General features: G+C 33.4%; 1 protein-coding gene across 1 annotated transcript in view; it reads right to left on the bottom strand.

Moving 5' to 3' along the window:
- Nucleotides 1-677: 677 nt before the first annotated feature.
- PGAP1 (post-GPI attachment to proteins inositol deacylase 1) overlaps nucleotides 678-26879 on the bottom strand; it is a 71103-nt gene continuing 44901 nt past the window's right edge. Inside the window, exons 14-27 of the mRNA XM_069468995.1 lie at nucleotides 22979-23054; nucleotides 20843-20916; nucleotides 20684-20735; nucleotides 20112-20178; nucleotides 19597-19705; nucleotides 18100-18138; nucleotides 14004-14097; nucleotides 7488-7578; nucleotides 6021-6218; nucleotides 4889-5024; nucleotides 3567-3617; nucleotides 2903-3090; nucleotides 1850-1954; nucleotides 678-816 (exon numbers count right to left, since the gene is read on the bottom strand). Of these exons, the coding sequence (XP_069325096.1) occupies nucleotides 678-816; nucleotides 1850-1954; nucleotides 2903-3090; nucleotides 3567-3617; nucleotides 4889-5024; nucleotides 6021-6218; nucleotides 7488-7578; nucleotides 14004-14097; nucleotides 18100-18138; nucleotides 19597-19705; nucleotides 20112-20178; nucleotides 20684-20735; nucleotides 20843-20916; nucleotides 22979-23054 (1419 nt within the window). The remainder of the gene's footprint in view (nucleotides 817-1849; nucleotides 1955-2902; nucleotides 3091-3566; nucleotides 3618-4888; nucleotides 5025-6020; nucleotides 6219-7487; nucleotides 7579-14003; nucleotides 14098-18099; nucleotides 18139-19596; nucleotides 19706-20111; nucleotides 20179-20683; nucleotides 20736-20842; nucleotides 20917-22978; nucleotides 23055-26879) is intronic.

Raw genomic sequence — 26879 nt, 5'->3', positions numbered from 1 at the left:
TCATATTTGAAAAGAAGAAAATTTCATTAAATTTTAAGTTTGAATCATGTTTCCATTCATCAGTCTTGCATTGGTTACTGAGAAAACGTGTCTCCTTACAATTCAAAGCTCTATTTTCATAGATGTAAGAAGACAAAAGATCTACTCCATTCATCATGGCTGCCAAAAACTGACCAACGATTCTGAGTGGCTATTTCACTTTCGAGACAAAACAGTTGTAAATTTTATCACTTTTTAAGACTTATTTCTCAATATATAAACTATAGCAAGTTCAAAATAACTCACTTTCAGGAAAAAGTCTGATGAAATGAGCAGAATACTTGAGGTGAAATTACAAACAATGCTGCATTTACTATGTCTCTAAGAGAGGATCTCTGGTATGGGTGATGAAGCAGACTAATTGACGTGCACAGGAGTCCTCAAACACTAGTGGCCACCATATATCCCTTCACGAATTTTTTGAAAATGATTAGTACATACATTCCACACCACAAAAAAAATCCATGCTTCAACTACTTTCCTCAAGCATTACAAAACTAATTTCCTATCTTCAATACTGTAAAAATAGACTTGTCTTCTCCAAAGGACCTTGCTGTCCATGTTGATGAATTTATGTGTTCCCTCTTATTACTGGCCTTAAACGCATCAATCACCTTTATTATTCTGTAAGTCCAATCTTACATAAAGTTGCATAATGCATGGAGCAAAAGAGGAATGATGACAAAGCACGGAACCCTATATAAGTGTGTTGATCCAAAAGCAATCACACCAACAGCCAGAGGAAGTGGAAACTGTGAAGCAGTCTTCAACAATTTACTGTAAAGAGACAGAAAAATAAACATTATATAAACTACATTGTGAACGAAAATGGAATATCCCAATCTTTACAGTTTTGGGAAAGATAAGTGTTCTAAGTGATTTTGAATAAAGTTATCTTTTGTGTAACAAATTTACCTGTCCATAATTTTTTAAAAGATTAATACAAGTCAGGTTTTGGCTAGAAAAGGGAAAAATATTTCTATTTAGAAAAGAACCAGTTTTTTTTTTAGCCTTTCAAATTTTAACAACAGAAAAATACTAGTTGGACTTTGATTCAGTAATTCTACCTCTAGAAATTTATCCTGACAAAAATAATCAATAATATTCACTAAGATATAGCTACAGAAATGTTTATTTTAACCCTACTTATAATAGCAAAAAACCAACCAAACAAAAAAGGAAACACCTCAAATTCCCAACAAAAGGAGCATATAAGACAAAAAACTAAATATTTTTAAAAGAAAAATACTATCAGGAAAGACCATCACCTTTTTATTCTGAAAATAGAGAAACTAAGGATGGGAAGGCTTAAGAAACCTGCATAAAGGCACAGAGCTATTAAATGGCATCTGCAAATATCTGCCAGAATCATCCGAAAAGGCTTCCAGAGCAAAACACAGTAATGAAAAGTCAGGTTTTATTATGGAGAATTTAAAACACATATAAAATTTGACCAACAGTATCATGCACCCTTATTCAGCCTCAAAAATCATCAAATCATGGGCAAACTTACTTCACCTGCATCCCCATCCACTTCTCCCACACTTTTTGGAAGCAAATCTTAAGCATCATATCTTTTAAGGGTTAACTTTTTAAGGAAAAAATGTAATATTATGTATATCCTAGTAAGTTAAACCTATAATTAAGAAAATAAGTACAATATACTTGCATATAAACCATAATACTGTTATGGCTTTATTTTTAGGAACAGTCAAATTAATTAAGAATAAAGAGTATGTTTCAGACACAAAATGAAGGGTGGTAAAGGCCAGGAATAAATGTGAGAAAAAGAAAGATTAAACTACTATACCTTGATTTTATTGAAACAGTGTAAGTATTTCCAAGAATTGCCATAGTTGGAATAAGGATAAAGGCCAAAGGTTTACATGGATCAGGAGTAAGTTTAAAATAATACCTATAATAAAAAGAAAAAATAAAACATAAATCAACAAAGCAGACCTGATCATTTTAAATTATCAGAATCAACCAAATTAAATAACTGTTAAAATATTCCAGTAGCAATATGGACATAAGAGAGCTCTAAACAGCTCAAGAGATCACTGGTAAGTATTTTTTGCTCTAGACCATCTTTATACCCAAGGTTTATATATGGGAAATTATGCTCAGAAACTACTAAAGGAAATTAAAATACCCAGGATGAAAGCACTTCCTTGTTATAATAGGTATATGTCTAAAAGGGTATATATAAAGTTTTTAAGAAACAAATTATTTCAAATATGTTAATGCTACTCTATAACAAAAGATAAAATGAAGGTTTATATTAAGATAACTGCCCCTTATCTTTTTAAAAATCCAATTCATCTCTTGCATTTATTGACAATAAGGTGTCTATGGCCTTTTGGAATCATAAAGTATGCTCCTCAAATAATTCTGACTACAAATCTGAGAACAAAAATTTGGATCTTGACTAAAATGAGGGACAAAAGAAGGATAGTAACACCTGGTAACCTTTGATTTAATTTATTGAACTTGTTTTGGTTCTGTGAACTTAAAAAAAAAACTTCTAGTATTTAGATAATCTGAAAGTTTTATACCATTTTTGAAAACTATACTGATCAGGGGTTCAACTACTACTTGGATGAGGTGGCCTTTTATTTAGCAATTTACCAATAAATAAAAATACAATTCACTCTTTTTGGCCAATTTTGGGGGAAGGTTATGTTCCCATAGTTTATGTTTGAAAACTAGGGGGCAAATGTGAATGTATTAAAAATAAATTTCAGGTAATATATGGCTCCCTGTTCTTGAAAAATTTTCATGGACCATTAGGAATCTAGTAAGTCTCTATAGTGATATTTATTGTTTGAACCACAGAAATAATAATTATATAAATAAAACACACCTAAGATTCTTTAACCAATAAATTAGAGATGGCATGCTGAGCAACACAATCCATGTTAATAAGTTAATCACAGTACTGTGCATTCGAAGACTATCTTCAGCATCATTAGCAGATAAACGAAGATGGTGTGCTATCGAGTCTTTATGGTGATTGGATTTTTTTTCACTTCTTCTAGAGTGTTTGGGATTCTATAAAGCAATAAAGTAAAAATACCAAGATACTAAGTAAACAACAGTAAGTTTAAGATAATATTTTATTCAGAATCATACTAAATTACTTACCAGCTAAATACATACATCTTTCCATTACCAAACTGACATAAAATATTGAAATTACCTTGTTTAAAAGCATTTTAAAATATTACAGTTACAAAACTTTTGTTCTTTTGACTTGCTATTTCCACTGAGAATATATCCTCTAAGTAATTATTCAAAATAAAATTTAAAAGATAATCATTTTTAACAATAAAAATGACATAGGTACTTACAAAGATCAAATTTAGAACTTAAGTCTATTTTAATACCCATTAGGTTCACTTTTCTTAAAGTAACTTAAATTCATAATACTGTACCTTTTAAACACTTTAAAATCCTACAACAAACTCTTGTATTTTCCCATGTTCTTTCATCTTAAAGTTATGTAGAGTATTAAAAATAAAACTTACCACAGGCTGGCTATTTTTAAAAGTTGTTAGACTAGCTTGCAGATGAACAATCTAAGGGAAAAAAATGACTGTTTAATTTTATTTTGAAGCAAAAAGTATAAGCTTTTTTTATTAAAACTCAGAAGCATTGTAATCTGAAAAATTTGAAATCTTAAACAATGGAAAATTCATTTAAACATTTAAAAACATTCTTTTAGAAAACACAAAACAATAACTACACATGCTTGCTATCATGGATTAAAAAAACAGAAATGGAAAACAATACAAACTTCCAGAGTATGTTGGGGCCAGGATATATTGCTATATCTTCTACATCCTGTAAAAGTCTATGTTTGAATGATGTCTTGTGAACCAAAGATTTGATTATATTCAATATAGTAAAAGAATTTAACATATTTTATGTATTTCAAATCCTTGAAAATCTAAACTCAATTATATAAAAGCGTGAAATGTTTATAATAACCTAAGAAAATCTCTAAATTTGTTAGGGTTCCTTAAATTAGTATTTGAGAAAGTTTTGTTTATTGGGTCAGTTGTTTGAAATAGTCAATTTTAAAAATACTAATATTATTACTCATAAATCAAAGTAGCTCTAAATAATTTTTTCAGATGCATATAAAAATTTCCTTTGAAAAACTGAAAATAATCTATAATGTGCATGTATTAGCATTAAAAGCAAAGGCAAATGTACCTTTGTTTAAAATATGACAAAACAGGTATTATCCACTTGATGTTAGCTATCTGTCCATAAGGTTAATGTGGAGAACATGCACTTGTATAACCTCCTGAATTTTTCTGCAAAGCTGTCAGCTTTCTCAGCAGTGTTTTGTGCTTCCTCAGTAAAATTATTAGCTTAATTATTTTTATCATTGTCTTCTGATTCTTCAGCAACATTTGCAACATTTTACATTATTCTCAGCAGACTGATAAGCCTAATGCCTCTGACATAGCTTTTGGCCTGTCTTGCACCCATGTTCAACGAGAGGTATAAATAAAAACTGCTCCAGTAAAATGTCAAAAAAAAAAAAAAAGTTAGTGCTTGCAAGAGCAAGAAACAACCTGAAATAGATTATATCTTCTCCTTTTCTTTTATTTTTTTTTTAACAAAAACCCCCCCAACTCAGATCAATAATTTTAGTCCTACAGTTAACTGCATGTAATTTAAATAACTAAGATGTTTAAAAAACCTTTACATTTAAACATGTTACATAAAAGAAGTTTACTACAGTGGTAACTAAAATTTTTGCATACAATGCCTACAGGACATTCTATGCCTGTCTAATACAAAACTCAATCATTCTGGCTTTACTGATTTGACGTACCTTAAACACATAATAAAGATAAGAAAGAAGTATGGCAAGTGCTCCACAAGTTGTCCAACTAACTATGATCAAAACAATTGTCAAAAAGGGCAAGTCTGGTGATATCATTTTGATATCTTTAGGAAGTTCAGAGGGCCTGGAATTATAAGAATAAAGATTTAAAAAATATATTAAGATATATTAATACAGTCACATATAAGAAGAAAACGATATAGTACTCTCCCAGACTCTCCTCATTATTAATATGCAAATATCATAAGGTAAATGGTAAGGTATTTTTTAATAAGGGAAGTGGCCCCAAATATTTGATTTTAAGTTCTGTAATACACTGCGATAGCTCCTCTTCCATTTAGATACACTATGGCTAATACTTGTATACTAAGGAAGAAAAAAATGTTGCCAAAGATAACCATTAATTACAGACCCTGCGCCATACATCTCCAATCTTGATTAAAGGAGAAACAATTTTCTGTTTTTATTTCTTAAAGCCTCAACATCATTCAGATGCTTGATGGTATTACTATCAGAAACCCCTGTCTGAAGGGGTTCTCAGAAGTGTGGAAGGAGAAGCACCACATCATAATCTCTTCTGTGACAGGAAATCACAAAACATGTCTAGTAAGGAGGAGTGGCAATGGAAACTAGATTGACTTACCAGGAAAGCCTACCAGTAACTTCAGATTTAAACTGTGTCTTTGGGCCTATAATAAAACTTGAGGCAACGTATTTGAAGCTTTTATACTTCTCATCTAATCTAATGCTAACTATCTTGATTGGAGTCTTTTGCCCTTAGGTTCGATTATAGAATTCAGCATATAAAAGCACTGCCAGAGAAACAATCCTCCTGGGAAAGATTCACAACTGTCAAATTAAAAAATACCTGTGTAATTTGTCAAACTTTTGATTAACTCTTGAGCACTAAGGGCAAAATCAAATGTAGCATTAAACATGTAATAAATGACTGGCTTTGGCAAAGACATAACTGTGAATACCAACCCATACTTTTGCTAGTTATACATTTTTCCTTAGAAAATAATTTAGTAAAAAGAATTAATTTTAAGGTTCTCTATCACAATATGATTGTTTTTTAACTAAAGAGCAATAAGAAAGCTTTTAATCATTCATTCTTTACCTTTTCAAAGCTAGCCACAATGACGAAAGGAGTCGCACAGATGCAGAGGAGAGCAGGCCACTCCAGTAGGCAGTACATGTTCCAAAGAGAAAGAGAATCAAGGACACAAGGGGGAAACACATGCTCTGACTAGTTAAAAAGATGGCATCTAATTCTGGTAGCAGTAATGTGTCCCACAGTTCTTTAAACCATTTATACCTGGGGACAAAAGAAAGAATAAAATAAAAGCAAAAAAACCCCAACAACTGACACACAAGGATTTAATATTTGAGGTATCTGAGCATTCACTAGAGTCCCTAAAGTTCCATGATGCTTAATTTACAGTTATACTAAAAAAAAAATGTTTAATTCTTTGTGTGGAACAAGTCATTTATCTTCCAAGTGAGCCTACTGATCTTTGAAGAGCTGAGTCCTGAGTCTCAATAGTTTTACTGCTCTCTGTTGACCCTTTTATGAAGTAGTGTGTGCGTTTATTTTTCTTTTTTTTGTAAACCCAACAGTTCACTTTGTTATAATGATGAAAGATCTAAGTAATGGTTCTTAACCAAAACACACATAATGTGAATAAATTAAAAATGGAATGTTATCTAGGGTAGAGATGTCTAAAATATAATTTGCACGAGAAGTAACAGAAAGTGATCAGAAGTATTGTTTCATCAATACTCTATCATGATTTGAGTCTGAAGCTAGGATACTCAAACATCACGGACCATAAAAATCTATCTGCAAATGTTAAAGGCCTAGCAAATTTACAGTCTAAGTTCATTTTTTTTTTTTTTTTTGAGACAGAGTCTTCCTTTGTTGCCCGGGCTAGAATGAGTGCCGTGGCATCAGCCTAGCTCACAGCAACCTCAAACTCCTGGGCTTAAGCGATCCTACTCCCTCAGCCTCCCGGGTAGCTGGGACTACAGACATGTGCCACCATGCCTGGCTAATTTTTTCTATATATATTTTAGTTGGCCAGATAACTTCTTTCTATTTTTAGTAGAGACGGGGTCTCGCTGTTGGTCAGGCTGGTCTTGAACTCCTGACCTTTAGCAATCCACCCGCCTCGGCCTCCCAGAGTGCTAGGATTACAGGCATGAGCCACCGTGCCCGGCCTAAATTCATTTTATTTTTAGAGATGGGGTCTCACTATCTTGCCCAGGCTGGTGTCAAACTCCTGCCCTCAAGCCATCCTTCTGCTTCAGCCTCTTAAGTAGCTGAGATGACAGGCATGAGCCACTGTGCCCAGCTCCAGTTTAAGTTTAGATTAATATATATAAATTCTATAATTACTTTTGAAATGATCATACTATTGAAGTAAATGTTGATATACTTATTAGGCCTTTGCTTAAAAGAAAAAAATCCCATTTAATGAAACACGTTAATTGCCAAATTTGTATGAAAATTTATTGCATTATGGAATCAAACATGTTTTATATATAAAATAAAATTACAATCATTATCACAGATAATAAAACTTACCCCAATAGAAACTTAGTCATAATTACAAAAGGATCAACTTTGTATGGTTTAGCTTCTTTATCCAATATGGTAGCATATTCTAAGCAATAACCTGGTGATTAAAAAAAATTATATGCAATAGAGAATTCACAGTAATTAAGTATGAGATCTATTATACCCTGCATTCTCTATAAGAGCAGCATATTTTATATCAGAGAAAGCATTACTATCACAGAGACTCTTCTTGAAAGATTTAAAATTAATGTAATTCACTGGTTCTTATACAAGAGTACATTCAATCACTTGTGAAACAAATTCAAGAAGTCAAAGCTGGAGTTTCACCATCTGTATTTTCACAAAATTCCACAGGTGATATTTTAAACAGCTTTATTGGATATAATTCTCAAACTCTACAATTCATCCATTTAAAGTATATACAATTCAATGAGTTTTATAGTGCATTCAGAGTTGTGAATCCATCACCACAATCAGTCTTAGAAGATTTTTCTTACCCCCAAAAGAAACCCTGTTCACCTTAACTGTCACCCCCAACACTCCCCTTCCCTAGTCAACCACTAATCTACTTTCTTTCTCTACAAATTCTGAACGTTTCATATAAGTTGAATCACATATGTGGGGCTTTGTGATTGGTTCCTTTCATTTAACATTTTTCAAGATTCATTCACGTTGTAATGTGTATCAGTACTTCATTTTATTGCTGACTAATATTCCATTGTATGAATGCATATGCTATATCTTATTTATCCATTCATCAACTGATGGACATTTGTGTTGTTTCCACTTTGAGGCTGTTATGAATAATACTGGTATGAACACTTGTATACAAGTTTTTGTATGGATGTATGCTTTCATTTTTCTTGTGTATATTCTTAGGAACAGAGATGCTGAATTATATAGTAACTTTGTTTAATCATTTGAGGAATTTTCAGACTGTCTTCCAAAGTAGCTATTTTACATTCTCACCAGCAGTGTATGAGGGTTCCAATTTTTCTACATCCTCATTAAAACTTGTTATTGTCTTTTTTGTTACAGTCATTCTAGTGGGTATGATCCACAGGTGATTTCTGATATGCATTCTTGGTTCAGAAATACCTCTTTAATTGGTTGAAGACATAATTCCATACTAAAATCCTCTAGATTAATCAATATCAAATAACTCTGGGGTCTCTCTGGATTCTGTACCTGTAAATTCTATATGTTTGAGAATCAATTATCAAGTCAGTTGAAACTAAGAAAAACAAGATGTCTTTTTCAGACTTTTAAAACAAGATAGACATTTATATTCAAGTCAGGTTAATGTAATACTGTCAGAATAATCTCTTAATTAAAAGGTTGGGTCTGGGGCAAATCACATTGAATGTTGCTTCCCTCTTCCTGGAATATAGGTTAAATCAGGTAAAAACAAACACTAAGGTTGTATAAAAGTCATTGAAAGGCACTGAATACCTGTGGAAGGATTTGTATAGAGGGATTTATGGACTGCTTTTATATATTCTAGCTCAATTCTTTTTTCGTATCTCCTGCCTCCCTTAATTGCTATCCAAGCCCAGTGAAACAATGTTTAGATTCCTGGGAAAATGTTCTAACTCAGCAGTCCCTAACCTTTTTGGCACCAGGGACCAGTTTCATGAAGACACTTTTTCCACAGACAGGGGGATGGGAAGGGTAGGCAGAGGTCAGGTGGTGATCCACAGACTGGGCCATGGCCTGGGGTTGGGGTCCACAGTTCTAACTGATATACTCCAGGGTGGGTATTATCCATTGTAGTGTATGTTCTACATCTGCCTCTCCAGATCCATTTTCCACACTTCACTTTGCTCTGAACTCTGGGAGGCTGACTTTTATGGATTGGCTTCCAGTTAGACTCAGTGAATGGAAAGTACTGACAGACAGGATGGTAAGAGTAAATAAGGTTAGTGTATGTATTTCTTCACCTTTTTCCCTGCTGAGCCACAGGTTAGCAGTGGCTGCAGTATTCCTGTACCCAAGGCTGCAGCTTCAGTAATGCTGTCTACTCCTACAGCCCTCTAGGTTTGTTCCCTCTCTTGCCTGGAACCTAGGATTACCAGATGGTTTTGTTGTTAGTCAAGTACCTTATCATCTCTTGTTAGTTTCCCTTAACTCTGCACATACCTTTGAAATGGTCCCTTCATTAAAATCTCAATTATTCCATTTAGTGTGCCAGGACTGACATAGTTGATACAGCCTAAATAATACACCGAATGCCTACTGTGTACTTGGCACTATGTTAGGCACTGGGAATCGAATGGACAACAAAATGCTCTCGATAAGGGTATACATTTTAAGAACTCATAATAGAGGAAAGAAACTTCAGGCACTAGGGTATAAAATGGAGAAAACAAGTGAGAAATTTTCTTGAGGATGTCTTAAAACTTAGAGGACCTCAAACCCCTGCAAATTTGAGAGAGAAGGCCCATGCATTTTCAACAAATTATCTGTCTTCCTTAGCCATGTGTAGGATGAAAAAGTAGTAATGAAGCATTGGCCCATAGAAGCAGGGAGGGAGGGAAAAAAAGAGGAAGGGAGGGAGGAAAGGGGAGGGAAGAAAGAAAGGAGGGAAGGAAGGAGGGGAGGGGAGGGGAAGGCAAAGGGGCTGGGGACAGGGAAAGGGAAGGGGAAAGAAAGAGAAGGGAAGGGAACGAACAAACATGGAAGGAAATTAGGGAGTGAGTGCCTCCTAACAGAAGTATAGAACACTATGAAGTATTCTTGCTGTATCAGCAGCAGCAGAAAAAAGAGGAGGGTCAGGGATGGGTGGGAAGAGAACCAGATTCTGATCAAGCCTATAGCTCTAATTAGTAATTTATAGAAAATAGAGAAGATAGAAAAACATGTTCAATCTACCAGCAAAATCCAAACTCTGGGAAACTTAAAAGTACAAAAAAACAGTTTTATTGAATAAATTATAAAAGGGGGGAGAGATGGAAGATAGAATCTACAGATTAAGAAACAATGTTTACACTGTGAAAGTTGTCAGACTCAAAATGGAGTCGCTTGTGTTGCAGAAAACCAAACTCCAACAAATAGAGCCAGGGAAGACTATGAAGAGAAGGTTCTCATGCCTGTATCCCTGATAATAAAACTCTGTCAAAAGACTCTGGCAAAACCATATCCTTGCGCAAAGGCCACTGCAACCTCTCACACACATAAGAAAAAACTTCTCTGAGGACATCTGCCCAGCAATTACCTGTCTAAGCTCAAACTGGTGCCACCTTTGCCACTGATCCTTGTAGCCAAGAATAATCATTTCAAAACAATTATGTAATCCTCCTCATTTTTTCTCTAACACTTTTTGTCTTCCTTTATCTCCCTGAATATACACATAGTTTACTATGGCACTCATATTTCCACTGCAATATTCCATTCCCAAATTAACATCATCTTCTTTTAGAAAGCCTCTCTGTTTGTTATTTGGGTTGACATAAATGGTGTCCAGAAGTCGGACCTGGAGTATGCTTACCCTTGGATGGAGCTGGCAATTCTTGCAACTGGTGTGCAGTACTCACTTGAGCCCTCCGAGTTCTCTGCTTCCATGGCTAGCCTTTTCTGTCCTGGTGAGTCTTCTCTCAGGCTGATCCTCCCCCTCCCTCTAAAGCCAAGGTAGAAACTCTTGACTTTATTTGGGATCTAGTGTGGTTATAAGGTCACCTTAAAAAAAGGACCTTACATCCCTCTTGGGATGATAAAAGACATTTTGTCTTTTCTGGCAAGTCCTTTCTGGTATAGAGACTAGTGTTTTTCTAGTTTGAGTACTCTGTGCCTAATTTAATATTTTGTTTGATCTGCATGCCTGTGTTAACATTTTTACGAATACTCTTAAAGTTTTTTTTTTGATTTGGTTACATGAGTCTGTAAATGATTTGGCTCTTTCCCCTGCTTGTGTTTGAAAATCTTCTGAGAGCAAAATAAACATTCTAAATGGTAGATGCAGGATGGCTAATTAAAAGCCACTAGAGTAGCCACCACCATCTAAAACTCTGGTCCAAAATCCTGACATTCTCTGACAGGATTGATAGGATTTCCTTTGCTCTGGAAAGAGTAATAAGAAATGAAATGGGATTCTCAAACATTAAGGCATGCCCGGTTTTCTGGGACTCAGCTGGCTATATATTATGGCTTGTTCTTGTGCATATTTTTAAACTGATGGACAAAATTATATCAGGGAAAATTCAGAGCTCAATGGTCATTACTGAACCCTCTAAAACAAACCTGCAACTATAGAGTTAACATGTAGAGCCTTCTAAGTTCTCTCTCTCTTTTTGTTTTTTCTGCTTACTTTGAATCTGCTGACTTTTCTACTGGTACTGAGATAAAACTCATTGCTTATGGCATTATACCCAAAATTAAAAAATTTTTAAAATGTCTTAAAAGGTTTTTAAATTAATAGCTTTACAAATTACAACAGCTCCATGATAACCAACAAACTAGACACCTTTTGGAAATGCAAATTTGGGTTGGCCAGATTAACAATTGCGTAGGGTGACAGAATAGTTAAATTGAAGGACTGATGTTCTAAAAAAACAAAACTAAATAAAAGTTAGGCTCTCGGCCGGCGCAGTGGTTCATGCCTGTAATCCTAGCACTCTGGGAGGCCGAGGCGGGTGGATCACTTGAGGTCAGGAGTTCGAGACAAGCCTGAGCAACAACGAGACCCCGTCTCTACTAAAAATAGAAAGAAATGATCTGAACAGCTAAAAATATATATAGAAAAAAATTAGCCAGGCATGGTGGCGCATGCCTGTAGTCCCAGCTACTCGGGAGGCTGAGGCAGAAGGATTGCTTAAGCCCAGGAGTTTGAGGTTGCTGTGAGCTAGGCTGATGCCACGGCACTCTAGCCTGGGCAACAGAGTAAGACTCTGTCTCCCAAAAAAAAAAAAAAAAAAAAAAAGTTAGGCTTTCAGATCAAACAGGTCAAAATCTTGAGCTCAGAGAATAGTATAAGGCATCTCTGTTGAGCATAAAAATTTTGCTTTGTTTGCCAGGCAGGGGTCAAAAAAAAAACAACAAACCTGAAAAGAACTCTGCTTAAAATGCTTCCCCACCTATACTGCCTAGTCAAGCAAACCAAAAAGATAGGGAAATGCAAATCAAACCCACAGTGAGATGTCATCTAACCCCATTTAAAATGGCTACTATTAAAATGACAAAAAATAACAAATGGTGGCGAGGATGTGGAAAAAGGGGAATGCTAAGTACACTACTGGTATGTAAATTAGTATAGGTACTATGGGAAATGGCATGGTGGTGCCTCAGAAAATTAAAAATAGACCTACCATATGATCCAGCAATCCTACTGTTGGGTATATATCAAAAAGAAAGGAAATCAGTACATCAAAGAGATGTCTCATATGTTTATTGCAGTACTATTCACAATAGCCAAGACACGGAATATCTTCACTTGGAATCAATCTAAGTGTCCATCAACAGATGAATGGATAAAGAAAATGTGGTATATTTACACAATGAAATATTTGCCATAAAAAAAAATGAAATTCTGTCATTTGCAGCAATGTGAATGGAACATTATGTTAAGTGAAATAAGCCAGGCATGGAAAGACAAATATCACATATTCTCACTCATATGTAGTAGCTAAAAAAGTTAATCTCATGGAGGTAGAGAACAGAACAATAGCTACAAGAGGCTGGGAAGGGTGCAGGGGAGGAGGAATGAAGGAAGGTTGGTCGATGGATACAAAAATACAGTTAGAAGGAATAAGTTCTAGTGTTTGATAGCACAGTAGGGTGACTATAGGTAGCAATAATTTATTACATATTATAAAGAGAAGAGAATATCTGTAATGCTCCCAACACAAATAAATGATAAATGTTTGAGGTGATGGATACCCTAATTACCCTGATTTAATCTTTACACATTGTATGTATCAAAATATTACATATAACTCATAAATATATACAATTATGTATCAAATTTCTTTTTAATTTAAAAAATTATTTGATCATATTAGGGCATTATTGTTAATTTTTTGGTGTGTATTGTGGTTAATTTCTTATCTCTTTTTAAGACATAAATATTGAAAAAATTATTATATGAAGATTATACTGTTCTATTCCTATATATACGTTAAAAAACTATTTAACAGCCAATTTGCTTAGACTCAAAATAAATTATTTTTTCCATTAAAGAATGACACTGATACAAAAGTGACAGGTAAGGGAATGTTAATAATTTGCAGGTCTTAGGCCTACAAACTGAAGGTCTCTGGACTAGCTGCCCCAAACCAGTTTAACATTGGTAGTTGACAGTGGAAAAGTAATAAAGATGCAGGGAAGATTGGCCATAAAAATCACATGCTATTTTGGAGTTTTCAAGAACAAAAGTAGTAGCTACTGTTACGTACTTTTTACGAAGTCCCTTATTATGTCTCCTGATTCAATATAATAGAATGAAATACATATAAATATACATATGGAACTAATACTTGCTCTATTTAATATTCATAACAAAATTAACTCAAAAATTATAAGCATTCTTACCTGTTGAGAAAAGAGAGTATAACTGCCCTCCATAAGCAAGGAGGATACTGGACACAACATAAGCAGGAAGAGCTCCGCCATGAAATCTAACTACCTAGAAAACAAGCAAATCGATGGACAACTTAATATTCATGAATATTCATGTTAACAAAATAAATGTAGTTTCACATAAAATAAAAAAGTTGTTCTTCACTTTATACCCTTCATGACACAGCCACAAAGGTACCTCCAATAATAAGTATCAAAAACTCTAAGTAAAATAAACGTTAAGAATATATAGCCTATTAGAAACACCTGAATTTTTCATCAAAGGCATAATAGAGAGAACATACAATTGAGTAGCACATGCTACAAAACTGTTTTTCAAGGCACATTTATTGAGCATTTAATATGTTCCAAGCATGATACTAAACACCTTATATGCATTATCTCATGCCTTCTTCCCAGAACCCTTTGAGGTAGTTCTTATTCCTATTTAACAGGCAAAGAAATTCAGGCACGGGAAACCACCCGTAATATGTCGAAATAAAAAAAATAAAATAAAAAAATAATTCAGTCAAAATGTAAGCCAGTCAAAGCTAATGCAATAATAATAAAAAAATAACAAGTTACTTACCTGTCCTTTTCTATTCCCTTATCAGTAAAATGGTACAATAATATTATTTACCTTATAGGTGCTTATGAGCAATATATGCTCACTTGTGTAAAACATTCACAATATTAACTTGTATGTGATTGATAAATTATCAGAAAATGTTATCTGCTATTATGAGCCTTTTATGTCCTTCTGTGTTTGGAAATCTTATGGAACTGGGTTTTAAATTCAGAGCCCAAATTTAGAACCATTGTTATATTAATAGTGTCTGTAGTCATTCTATCAGCTAATCCTATCTCTGTTTAGAACAAATAAAAACAAAGTGTTAAGTTCTTCTTTTAAGGTTACATTTTAAAAGAAAATTTACTTTAAAGCATGTTCTCCATTCCACAGAATTTTTTAGAATACATAGACTCCTTGGTAATCTGATAAAAGCTATGGAAATACATGCAAGCTTACACAAAATGTTGCATAAAATTTCAGAAAGTTCAGGGTCTCCCTGAAGTTCCTCCATAGATTCTCAGGTTAAAAGAGATGAGAAAAACAAAAAAATGTATAGCCTGTACTCATGATTTACAGTTTATAGCTTTGAGTGGAGAGAGGAGGATGTTGAGTAAAACAGAAAAGGACATTTTTCTATTACTAAATGCTACTCATTGCCTGTTAATGACAGGTAGGGAAAGACATAGCATACTTTAGTTATCCAGAGTATGAAAGGAAAGTTGAACAGAATAGCAAGCTCAGGAGTAAGACCCCTGGATACAGACCCCAGCTTTGCCTCTCACTAGCTCTGTGTCCTTGGGCAAGTTACTTTATCCCTTCTTCTCTCTATTCCCTCATGGGTAAAATGAGATAAATAGCACTTACCTCACACGGGTAGGAGGCTTAAATGTGTTCACACGTATGTGAAGCACTTGGAATAGTAACTGGCACATGCTAAAAGATTGGTAAATGTTAGCTGTTACTATTACCTTTAATGCCCTTCACTGTCTTTAGAATCTTCTAAGAGGTTCTACACAGAGTATTGTGAACATAAAATTTCTTTTAATGATGAGTATCATCATTATGAGTATTAAGTGTTATACTGGGCTATGGACACAGCTGGGTGTATAATGTATGACTAAATAAACCATCATAAACTGGCCTCCATGGGCCATAGTCCCACTGTACACATGCTTCATTTGGCTTAGTATTTAGTACAGTTATTTCCTTAAATTTTGAATTAGATACCAACATTGAAACACTAAAAGATTTTTAATTATACCTTGCCTGACATAGCCATAAAGATATTTCCAGTAATGAGTATCAAAAACTCAGAAGGAAATGCTAAGAATACACAGCATATTATAACATCTGAACTTTTCGTCAAGGGCATAAGAGAGAGAAATATAATTGAAAATCTAAAAATACAGATTTCCAATTTCTCTTAAAATCTAAAGATCTGGCAATACTAGACTTCACTCCCATATAGTAATGATTTACTAGAGTTTATGGAATTCTCTTGAGAAAGTAACTTTTAGTTTGCTTGTTGCCCTCTTTTTCATAGTAGACTAAAAAAATATTTAAATGTATTTTCTTCTTTCCTTTTTTCAGAAAAAAATATTAATTTTATGAAAAATTATCTACTCAAAGGCTGAAGATTCTCCCATTAGTTTCTCTTTATTCCTTTTCCCCAGTCTTCTGTGACTGAATCAGCCACAAAGTATGTATTAACATTATTTTTAAAAAATAAATAAGATGGCCGGGCGCGGTGGCTCACGCCTGTAATCCTAGCACTCTGGGAGGCCGAGGTGGGCGGATCGTTTGAGCTCAGGAGTTCGAGACCAGCCTGAGCAAGAGCGAGACCCCATCTCTACTAAAAATAGAAAGAAATTATATGGACAGCTAAAATATATATATAGAAAAAATTAGCCAGGCATGGTGGTGCATGCCTGTAGTCCCAGCTACTCGGGAGGCTGAGACAGGAGGATCGCTTGAGCCCAGGAGTTTGAGGTTGCTGTGAGCTAGGCTGACGCCACGGCACTCACTCTAGCCTGGGCAACAGAGTGAGACTCTGTCTCATAAATAAATAAATAAATAAATAAGATATATTATGCAACTTTAATTCATTTTCTTACTGCCTACAAGCTAAATTTTTGAACAAGCATGAAGGAAAAACATCTTGTATCTTTTCAATAATTTAAGAACTTAATTCAACTACCACAAATTCTTTACCTGATATTTAAAAAAATACCCATCTCTGATCCTATAAGACCTGTACATCCTCATTATTTAGAAAGATTTCCACATCTAAACAAGAATTTTAGTCTGTCATCTTTTGGTGTACAATATAATTATGCTTGACTATGGAGTATCAAGCTAATATGACATTTCTTGTCACTAAAGTATGAACCATGGTATATGATAGAGATAAGAGAGTATGTTATATCCTGACCCCAAATCACTGTGTACAGTAATATGCTTTTTGGACATACTGAAAATAAAATAGTATGAATTTTCCCCCATAAGAGATGTAATAATTGGTCTCTTAACATTTTAGAATAGTTATTATTTTTCCAACTTATACTAACATTTAATCTTCCCTTCCTAATTTAGCACAAAATTTTTATACATTAACTTAGAATTTTGTAGTGTTCAAAAACTTAATAATCACAATCTGGAGCTCACTGGGTTGCTGTGAGGATCAAATGAGATAATGCATATAAAACTGTTTCTAATTTAATTTTGATTTGTGAGTTTTATTATAATTACAGTTTTAAATGACAAAGTAAAAAAAAATTCTACTGTGCCTCGATTGCAAAATACAAGAGATCAAAAAATAAAGTAAAAGTAATAACCACAATAAAAATTTTACTGAATTTTAAAACTATATAATTTCCCTAATCAATATTATCTTATTTATGTCCAGGTTGCACAATTCTGTAAATTATAATAATGATGAATAATATCTATAGTTCCACTGCTTGATAAATTACTTTTGTAACATTATTTGCAAATGAATTTCAACACATTTATCTTTAGTAGAATTTATTTTTACCTTTTATAAACTGAGCATGCGTAATATAAAAAGTTCTTTGAAAAATGTTCATTTATATGACAAGGCCTACAGATTTTATTGTACAATGAACTGTAATATAGTATGAGCAACATGAAGTCTTAATATGACATTTGTTTAGGCAAAAATATTAACTTGTTTGAGAATCAGGTATCAGTTCTCATTTCTGGGATGTATCAAACATGAAAGCATCACCTTAAAGCAAGGGTTGACCAACTATTGCCTGTGGGCCAAGAATGGTTTTTATATTTTATTCAAGTGGAAGAACAATGAAAAGAAAAAAGAAGGAAAAAAGCAGCTGCACTGGTAGCAGCAGCAAAAAGAAACTGTATGTGATCTGCTAAATTACTGATTATCTGGCCTTTACAGAAAAAGTCTGCAGCCCCTTCCTTACATTGTCTATTCACAAGCCAATAAATAATCAAGCAACCAGGCACCTCTCTTACCTGTCCAAGTATTTGTGAAAAGGAAGTCTTAACAGTCACCTAGTTTAAAACAATAATTAAAAAAAGGTTATTTTCTCCTAAACAACTCCAGTTCACATTTTATTAAATCGAGCACTTCTATACACATCTCTAAGCATAATAATTTTTCATAATGATAAACCTAAAGGCACTCAAGATCTTAAAGAATCTTCTGAACCACTACTTAAATTGTATTAAGTGTAGTTATACTATTTAGTATATTTTCCTATATTCTAATTCTTTGACAACTGAATGAATGCTATGTATGTGTGGTAATCCTTTACTAACTGGAATACTTAATTAACCAGAATAACTTATTACCAGATCATGCCAACTAAAGGAATTTAAGCCAAAATAATATGTTAAAAAGAAATTCATCCTTAATTATCTATACCATAAATACACTTTTTTTGATATTAGGAAGTCTGGGAAAGGAGATAAATCTTTCTTACAAAAGTTATAAAGTGACTATTTTGTCAAAATATAGACTTCTTGAAAATATGCAGTATTTGTAAAAACATGGACACTCTGAGAGCATGGAATATTTGTAACCAAATTATTAACACAATTTTCACTATTGCTTTACTATAAGAAATATAAACGTGCAAGTTAAAAACCATTATATCCCTGTAAAACCCTTCACTATTAGAAACCAAATACAAGATATCAAAGCATTTGTAAATTCTATGAAATCTAAATTAATTTATAATGTAGGTTCAACTGAAACTTGGTTGTAGGAACAGACTCTATTAATTTGACAATACCAATCCTAGTTTACCCTAAGAAAGTTAGCTCTAATAAGAATACAAATATTTAAGCTTCGTTTAAAGTAGCTAAGCAGAAATAAGGTACTTCATATAAACTAGAGGCCTATGATGTTACCACTAGTGAAATGTGTACTTTAACCACTTAAATCTGAAATCTGGGGACTCAGTTCATGAATCCATAAATAAATAAAATGTTACTCTCAAGTCGATTCCCCTTCTCTTAACACAAAGAGATCTACTTTGATTATAAAACAAACACAACAGGCACTAAATCACACATATTAATGACTAACAGAGCTTAAAATAATTAGTGAAAAGGAAAGAAGATCCTTAAGCTAACCCAGTAGAGCTGTAAACCAATGAGCATCCTGTCAATTACTGCAGTAAAGCCATGTCAGCTGATTTCATGATGTTCTTCAATTTACAGTTGATTCTGGACTTTGGGCTTCCAAATATAGAAGGTTAAACTGCAGTCTTGATTTTTGTTTTATTTTCTATTATTTATTAAGATGTGTACATTTCAAATGGTCCAGCTAAGGAAATATTAAGGTGGTGCTAATAGGCAAAATGGAGAATATTTAAGATATTTTAAATGCTTATTTCTTATATTTATTGGCTTTCACATCACTATATAGCTGAGGCTGATGTAAAAAAAATATTTCTAGCTTATTCTATAACTAAATCTAGAAGATTAAGCAAATATACAACTCACCTCATACCGACAGTCTGATGACGTGTACATTTTTAATAATGCCACATGGCTGTCATTTTCTGGTTGAGCAATATGGAGTTTCAGGGAAATTTCTGTGTTAGATGGAGCCCTGAAGAGATAACTTAATTATCAATTCTCAAATACAAAATGCTGGTAAAGAGCCATGGCTAAGTCAATTCTCAGCACAATACAATGAAATAATGCAGAGGAAACTAGATGCCAGACACATTATTGTGGATGGACACTTTTCCAGATAGAACACAATTGTCTGAATGCCCCCTCTAGGACACAGGAGTTGGAAGAGAGGGTGGAAGGTAGTTCATGTTTCAAGCAAGTAATGTCTAAGTTATATACAATTTAATATTAATACAAATACTACTAAGGGCACAATACTACATAAAGGATGCCTACATTTTACTGAGACAGTTTAATAATTCATATGATCTAAATAAACTAAGCAGAATATCTATTCTTCAAAAACACCAATGTTAAAGTAAATTCTTTCTTATACTTACTGTGCAATGGTTAATGAATCTTCATAAGACCAGGGAATGTGAAGTTTATAGATACTAGTTATTTCTTCTGTTAAAACATAAAGGAAACATGTATTACTAACCATATGTTACCCTGTTACATAAGCTACTACAATACCTAATTATACAATTGCCCATTTCATAAGAAATAATCTGTAAGGGTTATATCACATGATAAAAATTAAAGAGAATTCCTGAATAATGATTTAATTAGATTTACAAAAGACATTAGAACATATCGGCAGTATAAAGAAACTGGAAAAATATTAAACAGCTAAATCTGAATTACTACTATAATAAAACATAAAGATATGTAGTATTTTAAAAATATGGATATTTAAACTGAAACAGATGAAGATGCTTTACTGTTAAGAAAGGGTCTATGTCAAATCCTTTGGAAATATAAATATATTTTCTATTATATATTACAGTTTACGTCACATAAAAATATATGGAAGAATAAGTATTATAGAAAATACAAGTGAAAAACTATTGATTCCTTCAAGCGACAATATTTATTTCCTGTATGTTTTTCAGAAAATATATTTATTTACCTTTGACTGCTGAGCACTTGCTTACCACGTTGATTTTAAAAGCTTGGTATATCTAATAGAGGTCAACCACAAAAATAAAAAACAAAAGTTTATTTGTTCGTTTAACTAAACAGTATAGTAAAATCAAATCCTTCTTGTTATAGGCAGGATAGTAATTACCTGTCCAAAGTTCAGAAGCTCTATATTGTAGTACAGGCCACTTGTATTTAACACAACTTTCCTTGAAGACAATCCTAATAAATTAAAAGTATTACTTAGAATATTAAAGAACTTTAAAATATGAACTGATTGCTTAACATTAAAATGATGCCAATAGGCTTCTGATATTAAAAAAACAATTTATAGATTTTCACTTCAGGTGTGGAGGACTGAACTCCTAAAAATCCAATCCTCCTGCAATAAACTCTGGACAAAGCATATTTATGACTTCCAACCACGTGTATGTGTTTTTAAAAAGTCAAGTACCTATTTTCAATTTCAGAAAGGTATGCTTTCTTGGTAGATCTTTTATTTACAAGCTTGCTATCTTCAATGATATAAATGATTCAGAGTTGTCATTTCTGTATTATTCTGTTTTTGTACCAAACAAAGGGGGAGGGGGTGATAAAACCTTAAAGGAAGTTTTCTCAAGTAACACAGATTCTTTCCACAATGGAATATAAAATATGTATTTAAAGGATGGGGCATACCAAAAGAACACAGGAGCCAACCTAAAAGAGCTCCCAACATCCAAAGCTGGAACAACTTAAGAAAAAAACATATAATAATGGATTATAACCCAATGAATAAAATAAATATCCATGAGTCCATGCTGACATAAGTAACAATTGAATAAATAAATAAACAAGGAGAAAGGACAAATTTACCTCAGGAAGAATTTCAATAAATGTAGAATACCAGAGTAATATTTGCTAAACACTAGATGAACCAATGGATGCTAAAACTAATGGGTTATTTTGAAGAAAATCAGGATATTTACATACTCTCAAAGTATCTCACCCAAGATATTTATTAATTACAAAAAGCAAGGCAGTAAAATTACAGTGGAGAAACCTGGCAGGTACCACCTCAGCTGAGATCTAGGTAACATCAGTAATGAGAGATATCAACATGATGTATACTCTGATATACTGAGAAACGCACAACGCTTCTGTGGTATTTTTGGCAAAAATGCATAACCTCAATCTAATCATAAAAAAGCATTAGACAAATCCAAACTGAGGGGCATTCTACAAAATAATTGACCAGTAGTCTGTAAAGGTTTTACAGTTATGAAAAACAAGAAAAGGTTGAGGAACTGTTATAGATTATAGGAGACTAAGGAAACATGACAATTCTTTATCTATTTATTTTTTGAAACAGAGTCTTGCCCTGTTGCCCAGGATAGAGTGCTATAGTGTCAGCCTAGCTCACAGCAACCTCAAAGTCCTGGGCTCAAGCGATCCTCCTGCCTTAGCCTCCCGAGTAAGTGGGACTGTAGGTGAGCACCACCAGGTACAGCTAATATTTTCTATTTTTAGTTGCCCAGCTAATATTTTCTATTTTTAGTTGCCCAGCTAATTTTTTCTATTTTTAGTGGAGATGGGGGTCTCACTCTTGCTCAGGCTGGTCTCGAACTCCTGACCTGAAGTGATCCTCCTGCCTGGGCCTCCCAGAGTGCTAGGATTAGAGGTGTGAGCCACTGCATTCAGTCAGAAACATAACAATTAAATGTAATGTGGGAACCAGGAGGAGGACATCAGTGGAACAACTGGTAAAAACTAAATAAAGTCTGTAGTTAACTGTATTGTAACAATGCTAATTTCTTAGTTTTAAAAACTGTATTGTGTTTATAGAGGAGGTCAACATTAGGGAAAGATGGGTGAAAGATATACAGGAACTCTACTCTTTTGTGGCTTTTCTATAAGTCTAAAATTATTTCAAAATAAAGTATAAGAGAATATTTAGAGAAATCTTGAAACCTTCCTAAGGCAGATAGGAATTTATAGTCTATAGGAAAATTTATAAAAAGGGTCAATATTTAGGATAAAAACACACACACAATTATCTGCAAATGTATGTGATTATGGAGAAATTTCTTTTAAAGTTCTCTTCTCAGAAGATGACTGCTGGCCCAGTATTAAATGAGAATCAAACCACTGAACTATATCATATAGTTATTCCAAGAATTACACTTGAGATATACAATATTTAACATGACAAAGCTCTGTTTTATTGCAACTAACTGGTAAAATAAATCAGTACTCTGTTAAAAATAAAAGCAATTCTTAAGATTTCCAAAAACAAAGTACTTACCAAAGGAAAAAAGATGAGTTACAGGAAGCTGTATGGATCTCTTCTCTTTTTTAAAGAATTCACAATCTACAACAAACTAAAATATAAAACATTCAATTATTACAAAAAATAAAATTTATAGTAAAATATCTTCACTTGATGTTTGAATGGAAAATAAAAGTCTATAAACCTTAGCTTTGGAGAAAGTATCATCTATCACACTATAACTCTGGCTATACTTAAGTGGCAAGATTCTTCAAGATGAGATGCTATGCTGAGAAAACAATACACAAGCTTAACTTAATTAAATAGATAAATTATTAGAGGGTCATTTCTATAACAAGAGATTCATAGCAAAGTTTTTTTTATAGTTATTTTAGGTATTTGTAGAAGGACATCAAAGGATGGATCAAAGCATTAAGAGCCAAGGCAAATTCAAGATTAAGGGTTTAGATAATATATTTCTGAATACTTTCACAGTCAAAAGGAAAAGGTGATTTTGTTACATATCTTTTTAAAAAATCCTTCATTTATTATTTATAGTCAAGGTGTTTGGAGACATACGGCCATTCATCAATAGACGGCTAATGTTATTTATGTGGGAGTATTTCAGGTTAATTATAATAAATGGGAAAAGGTTTACTACATATGAAGAAAAATGCTTTTAAAAAATGTAAACCTAAAAAAACAAAAACAAAAATGTAAACCTATAATGTGACATTTACACCATTACAATTTTTTCATTGACATTTCTTTTTTAGTAACATTTCTACAAATGTGTAAGAAATTTGCTCTCAGTTATCTGCAAAAAGAATTGTTTCTGGTAAAGGAACAATTTCATTAAAATTATCTCCAATGTGCAATCAGATTATTTTGAAGAGCTGAAGAAATAAATAATCTGATGCCTAATTGTAGTTAGCAAGTAGTTTGCTGTCTACAGAAAGTAGAAAGCCAGTGGCACCTATCCTAGGCTTTTCCAACAACTATATCTTGGATACGTTTGAAGCAGTGTTACTTTGCTTGCCTCTTGGGTAGATTTCTGATTATTTTTGAAAGTGAAAAACAGATGAGAGAAATTGCTATTAGTCCATAGTACACACATGGGGGAATAAAAGGAAAAACTTGTTAAGAAGTTTTGCTTTTATTCCTCCCTCTTTACTTACAAGGCAAAGAACATAGATATTTTCATTAAAGAAAACAGCTGTTAAAAGATTAGAGAAATGACTTATTGAATAGGATTATTCATTATATTTTTATAAAGTACTTTTTGGTGAGCCTTTACCTGAGACAGGGAAGCAGTTTTTAAAAGCAATTTAAATCATTTTGTACAGTTATTTAAAATAATAGAATTTTTACTATTGCTTTAAAAATTTGGCTGTGCCTTTAGTTTTGCATAATCGAGTAATTCCCTATCCATGAAAGAGAAAATTCAAAGGTCTTTCTCTAAAACCTCCAAGGTAAGTAAATTTCTAATGGCTTTAATTATTTTGTTTTCTGTCATCAAGAAAAATGCAGATAATTTCATATTTGCATTTCCAAAAATACATTAATGTATCAGTTGAGGCCAGACACAGTGGCTCATGCCTGTAATCCTAGCACTCTGGGAGGCGGGGATGGGAGGATTGCTTGAACTCAAGAGTTCAAGACCAGCCTGAGCAAGAGCAAGACACTGTCTCTACTAAAAATAGAATTAGCCGGGTATCCTGGCACATTCCTATAGTCATAGCTGCTTGGGAGGCTGAAGCAAAAGGATTGCTTGAGCCCAGGAGTTTGAGGTTGCAGTGAGTTAGGATGACGCCACTGCACTCTTACCCAGGGCAACAGAGCAAGACTCTGTCTCAAAAAAAAAAAAAAAAAAAAAAAAAAAATTAAAAAAAAAGATGAGTTAACTCAAATTTTTTTACACTGGATATTTGAATATACGTAGTCTTCTGACGATGGGCTATACATAGACATGCAAAAATTATGAAAGACTTAAGTTATCATTCTAGTGAGATAGAGTTGTCTAATAGTAGAGTCAGCAGAGTTATTTTCCAAAGAGCATTAAGACATATTACATATTTATTAGGCTGCTAATACAGTCTATTTGCAGAAAGGCCCATTAATTTCTTGGAATAACCAGAGAGGGCATTTTCAAGTTTGGGAAAAATGTTAGATTCATTCAAAACCAACTTACCTGCCAGAAAAACCCTTAAAGAGAGCTTTTAGTATTGAAGATGCTGAATTACCTCTCACTTGAGCTAAGCAAAACAAAACAATGAATCCATTATAAGGTACTTGTGAGACTTAGTCTTTGAGATGACTCCCAACTACATCCCCCTTTTCCTTTCTCTATTTCTTTTAAATTTTCCTAATTATTTTGGCCACAAATCTCATCAACTTTCTCATTCAAGAAACCTTTTTTTAGTATTTATGTGGTAGTCACTAAAAGTTGAGAATGCAAAGTAGAATAAAATCTATCAGGTCATTATTCTCAAAGAGTTCACAATATGCTGATGGCACTAGAGACATAAACAAATAAATTATAATTTAATGTAATAAATTTCTCAAAGAAGTTATAAACAAAGTATCATAGGAGTAAATAAAAGATTATTGGAGGAGTCTAGAAAAGGAAAAGAGGGACACTTATGTTGGATCTTGAAGGATGAGTTCACTGGGTGAAATAAAGGGGAGTACAAAGGGCCTTTTACCTCCAGCTTCTTTCTTCCCCACTAATTCTCCTCTCACAGAAACCATCCTTTTATTTCACACTCCCACTTCCCCAGTCCCTTACCCAAAATGCTTCAGATCAGAAGTGTTTTAGATTTTGGAATATTTGTTTATAAATAATGCTTTCTTGGGGATGAAATCCAAGTCTAAACATGAAATTCATTTATGTTTCATATATACCTCACACACATAGCATGATGGTAATTTTATACAATACTTTGAATAATTTTGGGCATGAAACAAAGTTTTGACTGTGTTTTGACTATAGTTCACCACATGAGGTGAGAGGTGGAATTTTCCACTTGTGGCATCAAATCAGCACTCAAAAAATTCTGGATTTTGGATTTTTGGATTAGGAGGTCCTCAACCTATACAAGCCCTCATGACTCCTTATGAGGTGCTTAGTCTCTCTGTTTCTGACCCATCCTACACCATAGATGAATCTTAAATAAATTATTTCTGATCCCATTACTACTAAGGTGAAAAATCTTATGGCATCCTACTGACTCCTGAATTCTATAAAGCCCTGAATTCTTCAATCAAGGACTCCACAATATGGCCATATACTACTTTTCCAGACTTTTCTTCCATTACTATTCTACCCGTGGTGGCTATCCTTTCAAAATTATTATTTACTTATTCACTATTTTCTTAATATATCCCATGCATTGCTCTGTTTCTTTATCTAAACAATGCTGTCCATTGTAACTTGTGGCAATATTACTATTGAGCATCTGGAATGTGGCCAGTACAACTAAGAGACCGAATTTTAAATTTTATTTAATTTTAACTAATTTAAATAGAAATAGTCACATGTGCTAGTGATTCCCTAATTTAAATAGAAATAGTCACATGTGTTAGTGATTCCCATATTGATAGCACAGGTCTAAAATGTTCATTCTACTTATAAAAATTTTTACTATCCTGTAGGGCCATTTTATTTCTTTTCTTTTCTATTTTTTAAGAGACAAGGTCTCATTCTGTTGTCTAGGCTGGAGTGTTGTGGCTATTCACAGGCACGATCATTGCACACTACAGCCTCAGAACTCCTGGACACAAGCAATCCTCCTGCCTCAGTCTCCTGAGTAGCTGGGACTATAGGCACCTGCCACTATGCCCACTTTAAGGCCATTTTAACTATCACCTCATTATAAAGCCATTGCTGATTCCATCAATTTGAGATATCTCCCCCTTTTACATTTTTCATGTACTT

This window comes from Eulemur rufifrons, chromosome 1, assembly GCF_041146395.1.
Source record: "Eulemur rufifrons isolate Redbay chromosome 1, OSU_ERuf_1, whole genome shotgun sequence".
In the NCBI taxonomy this organism is placed as follows: Eukaryota; Metazoa; Chordata; class Mammalia; order Primates; family Lemuridae; genus Eulemur; species Eulemur rufifrons.
This window is presented reverse-complemented; position numbering and strand designations above follow the sequence as displayed.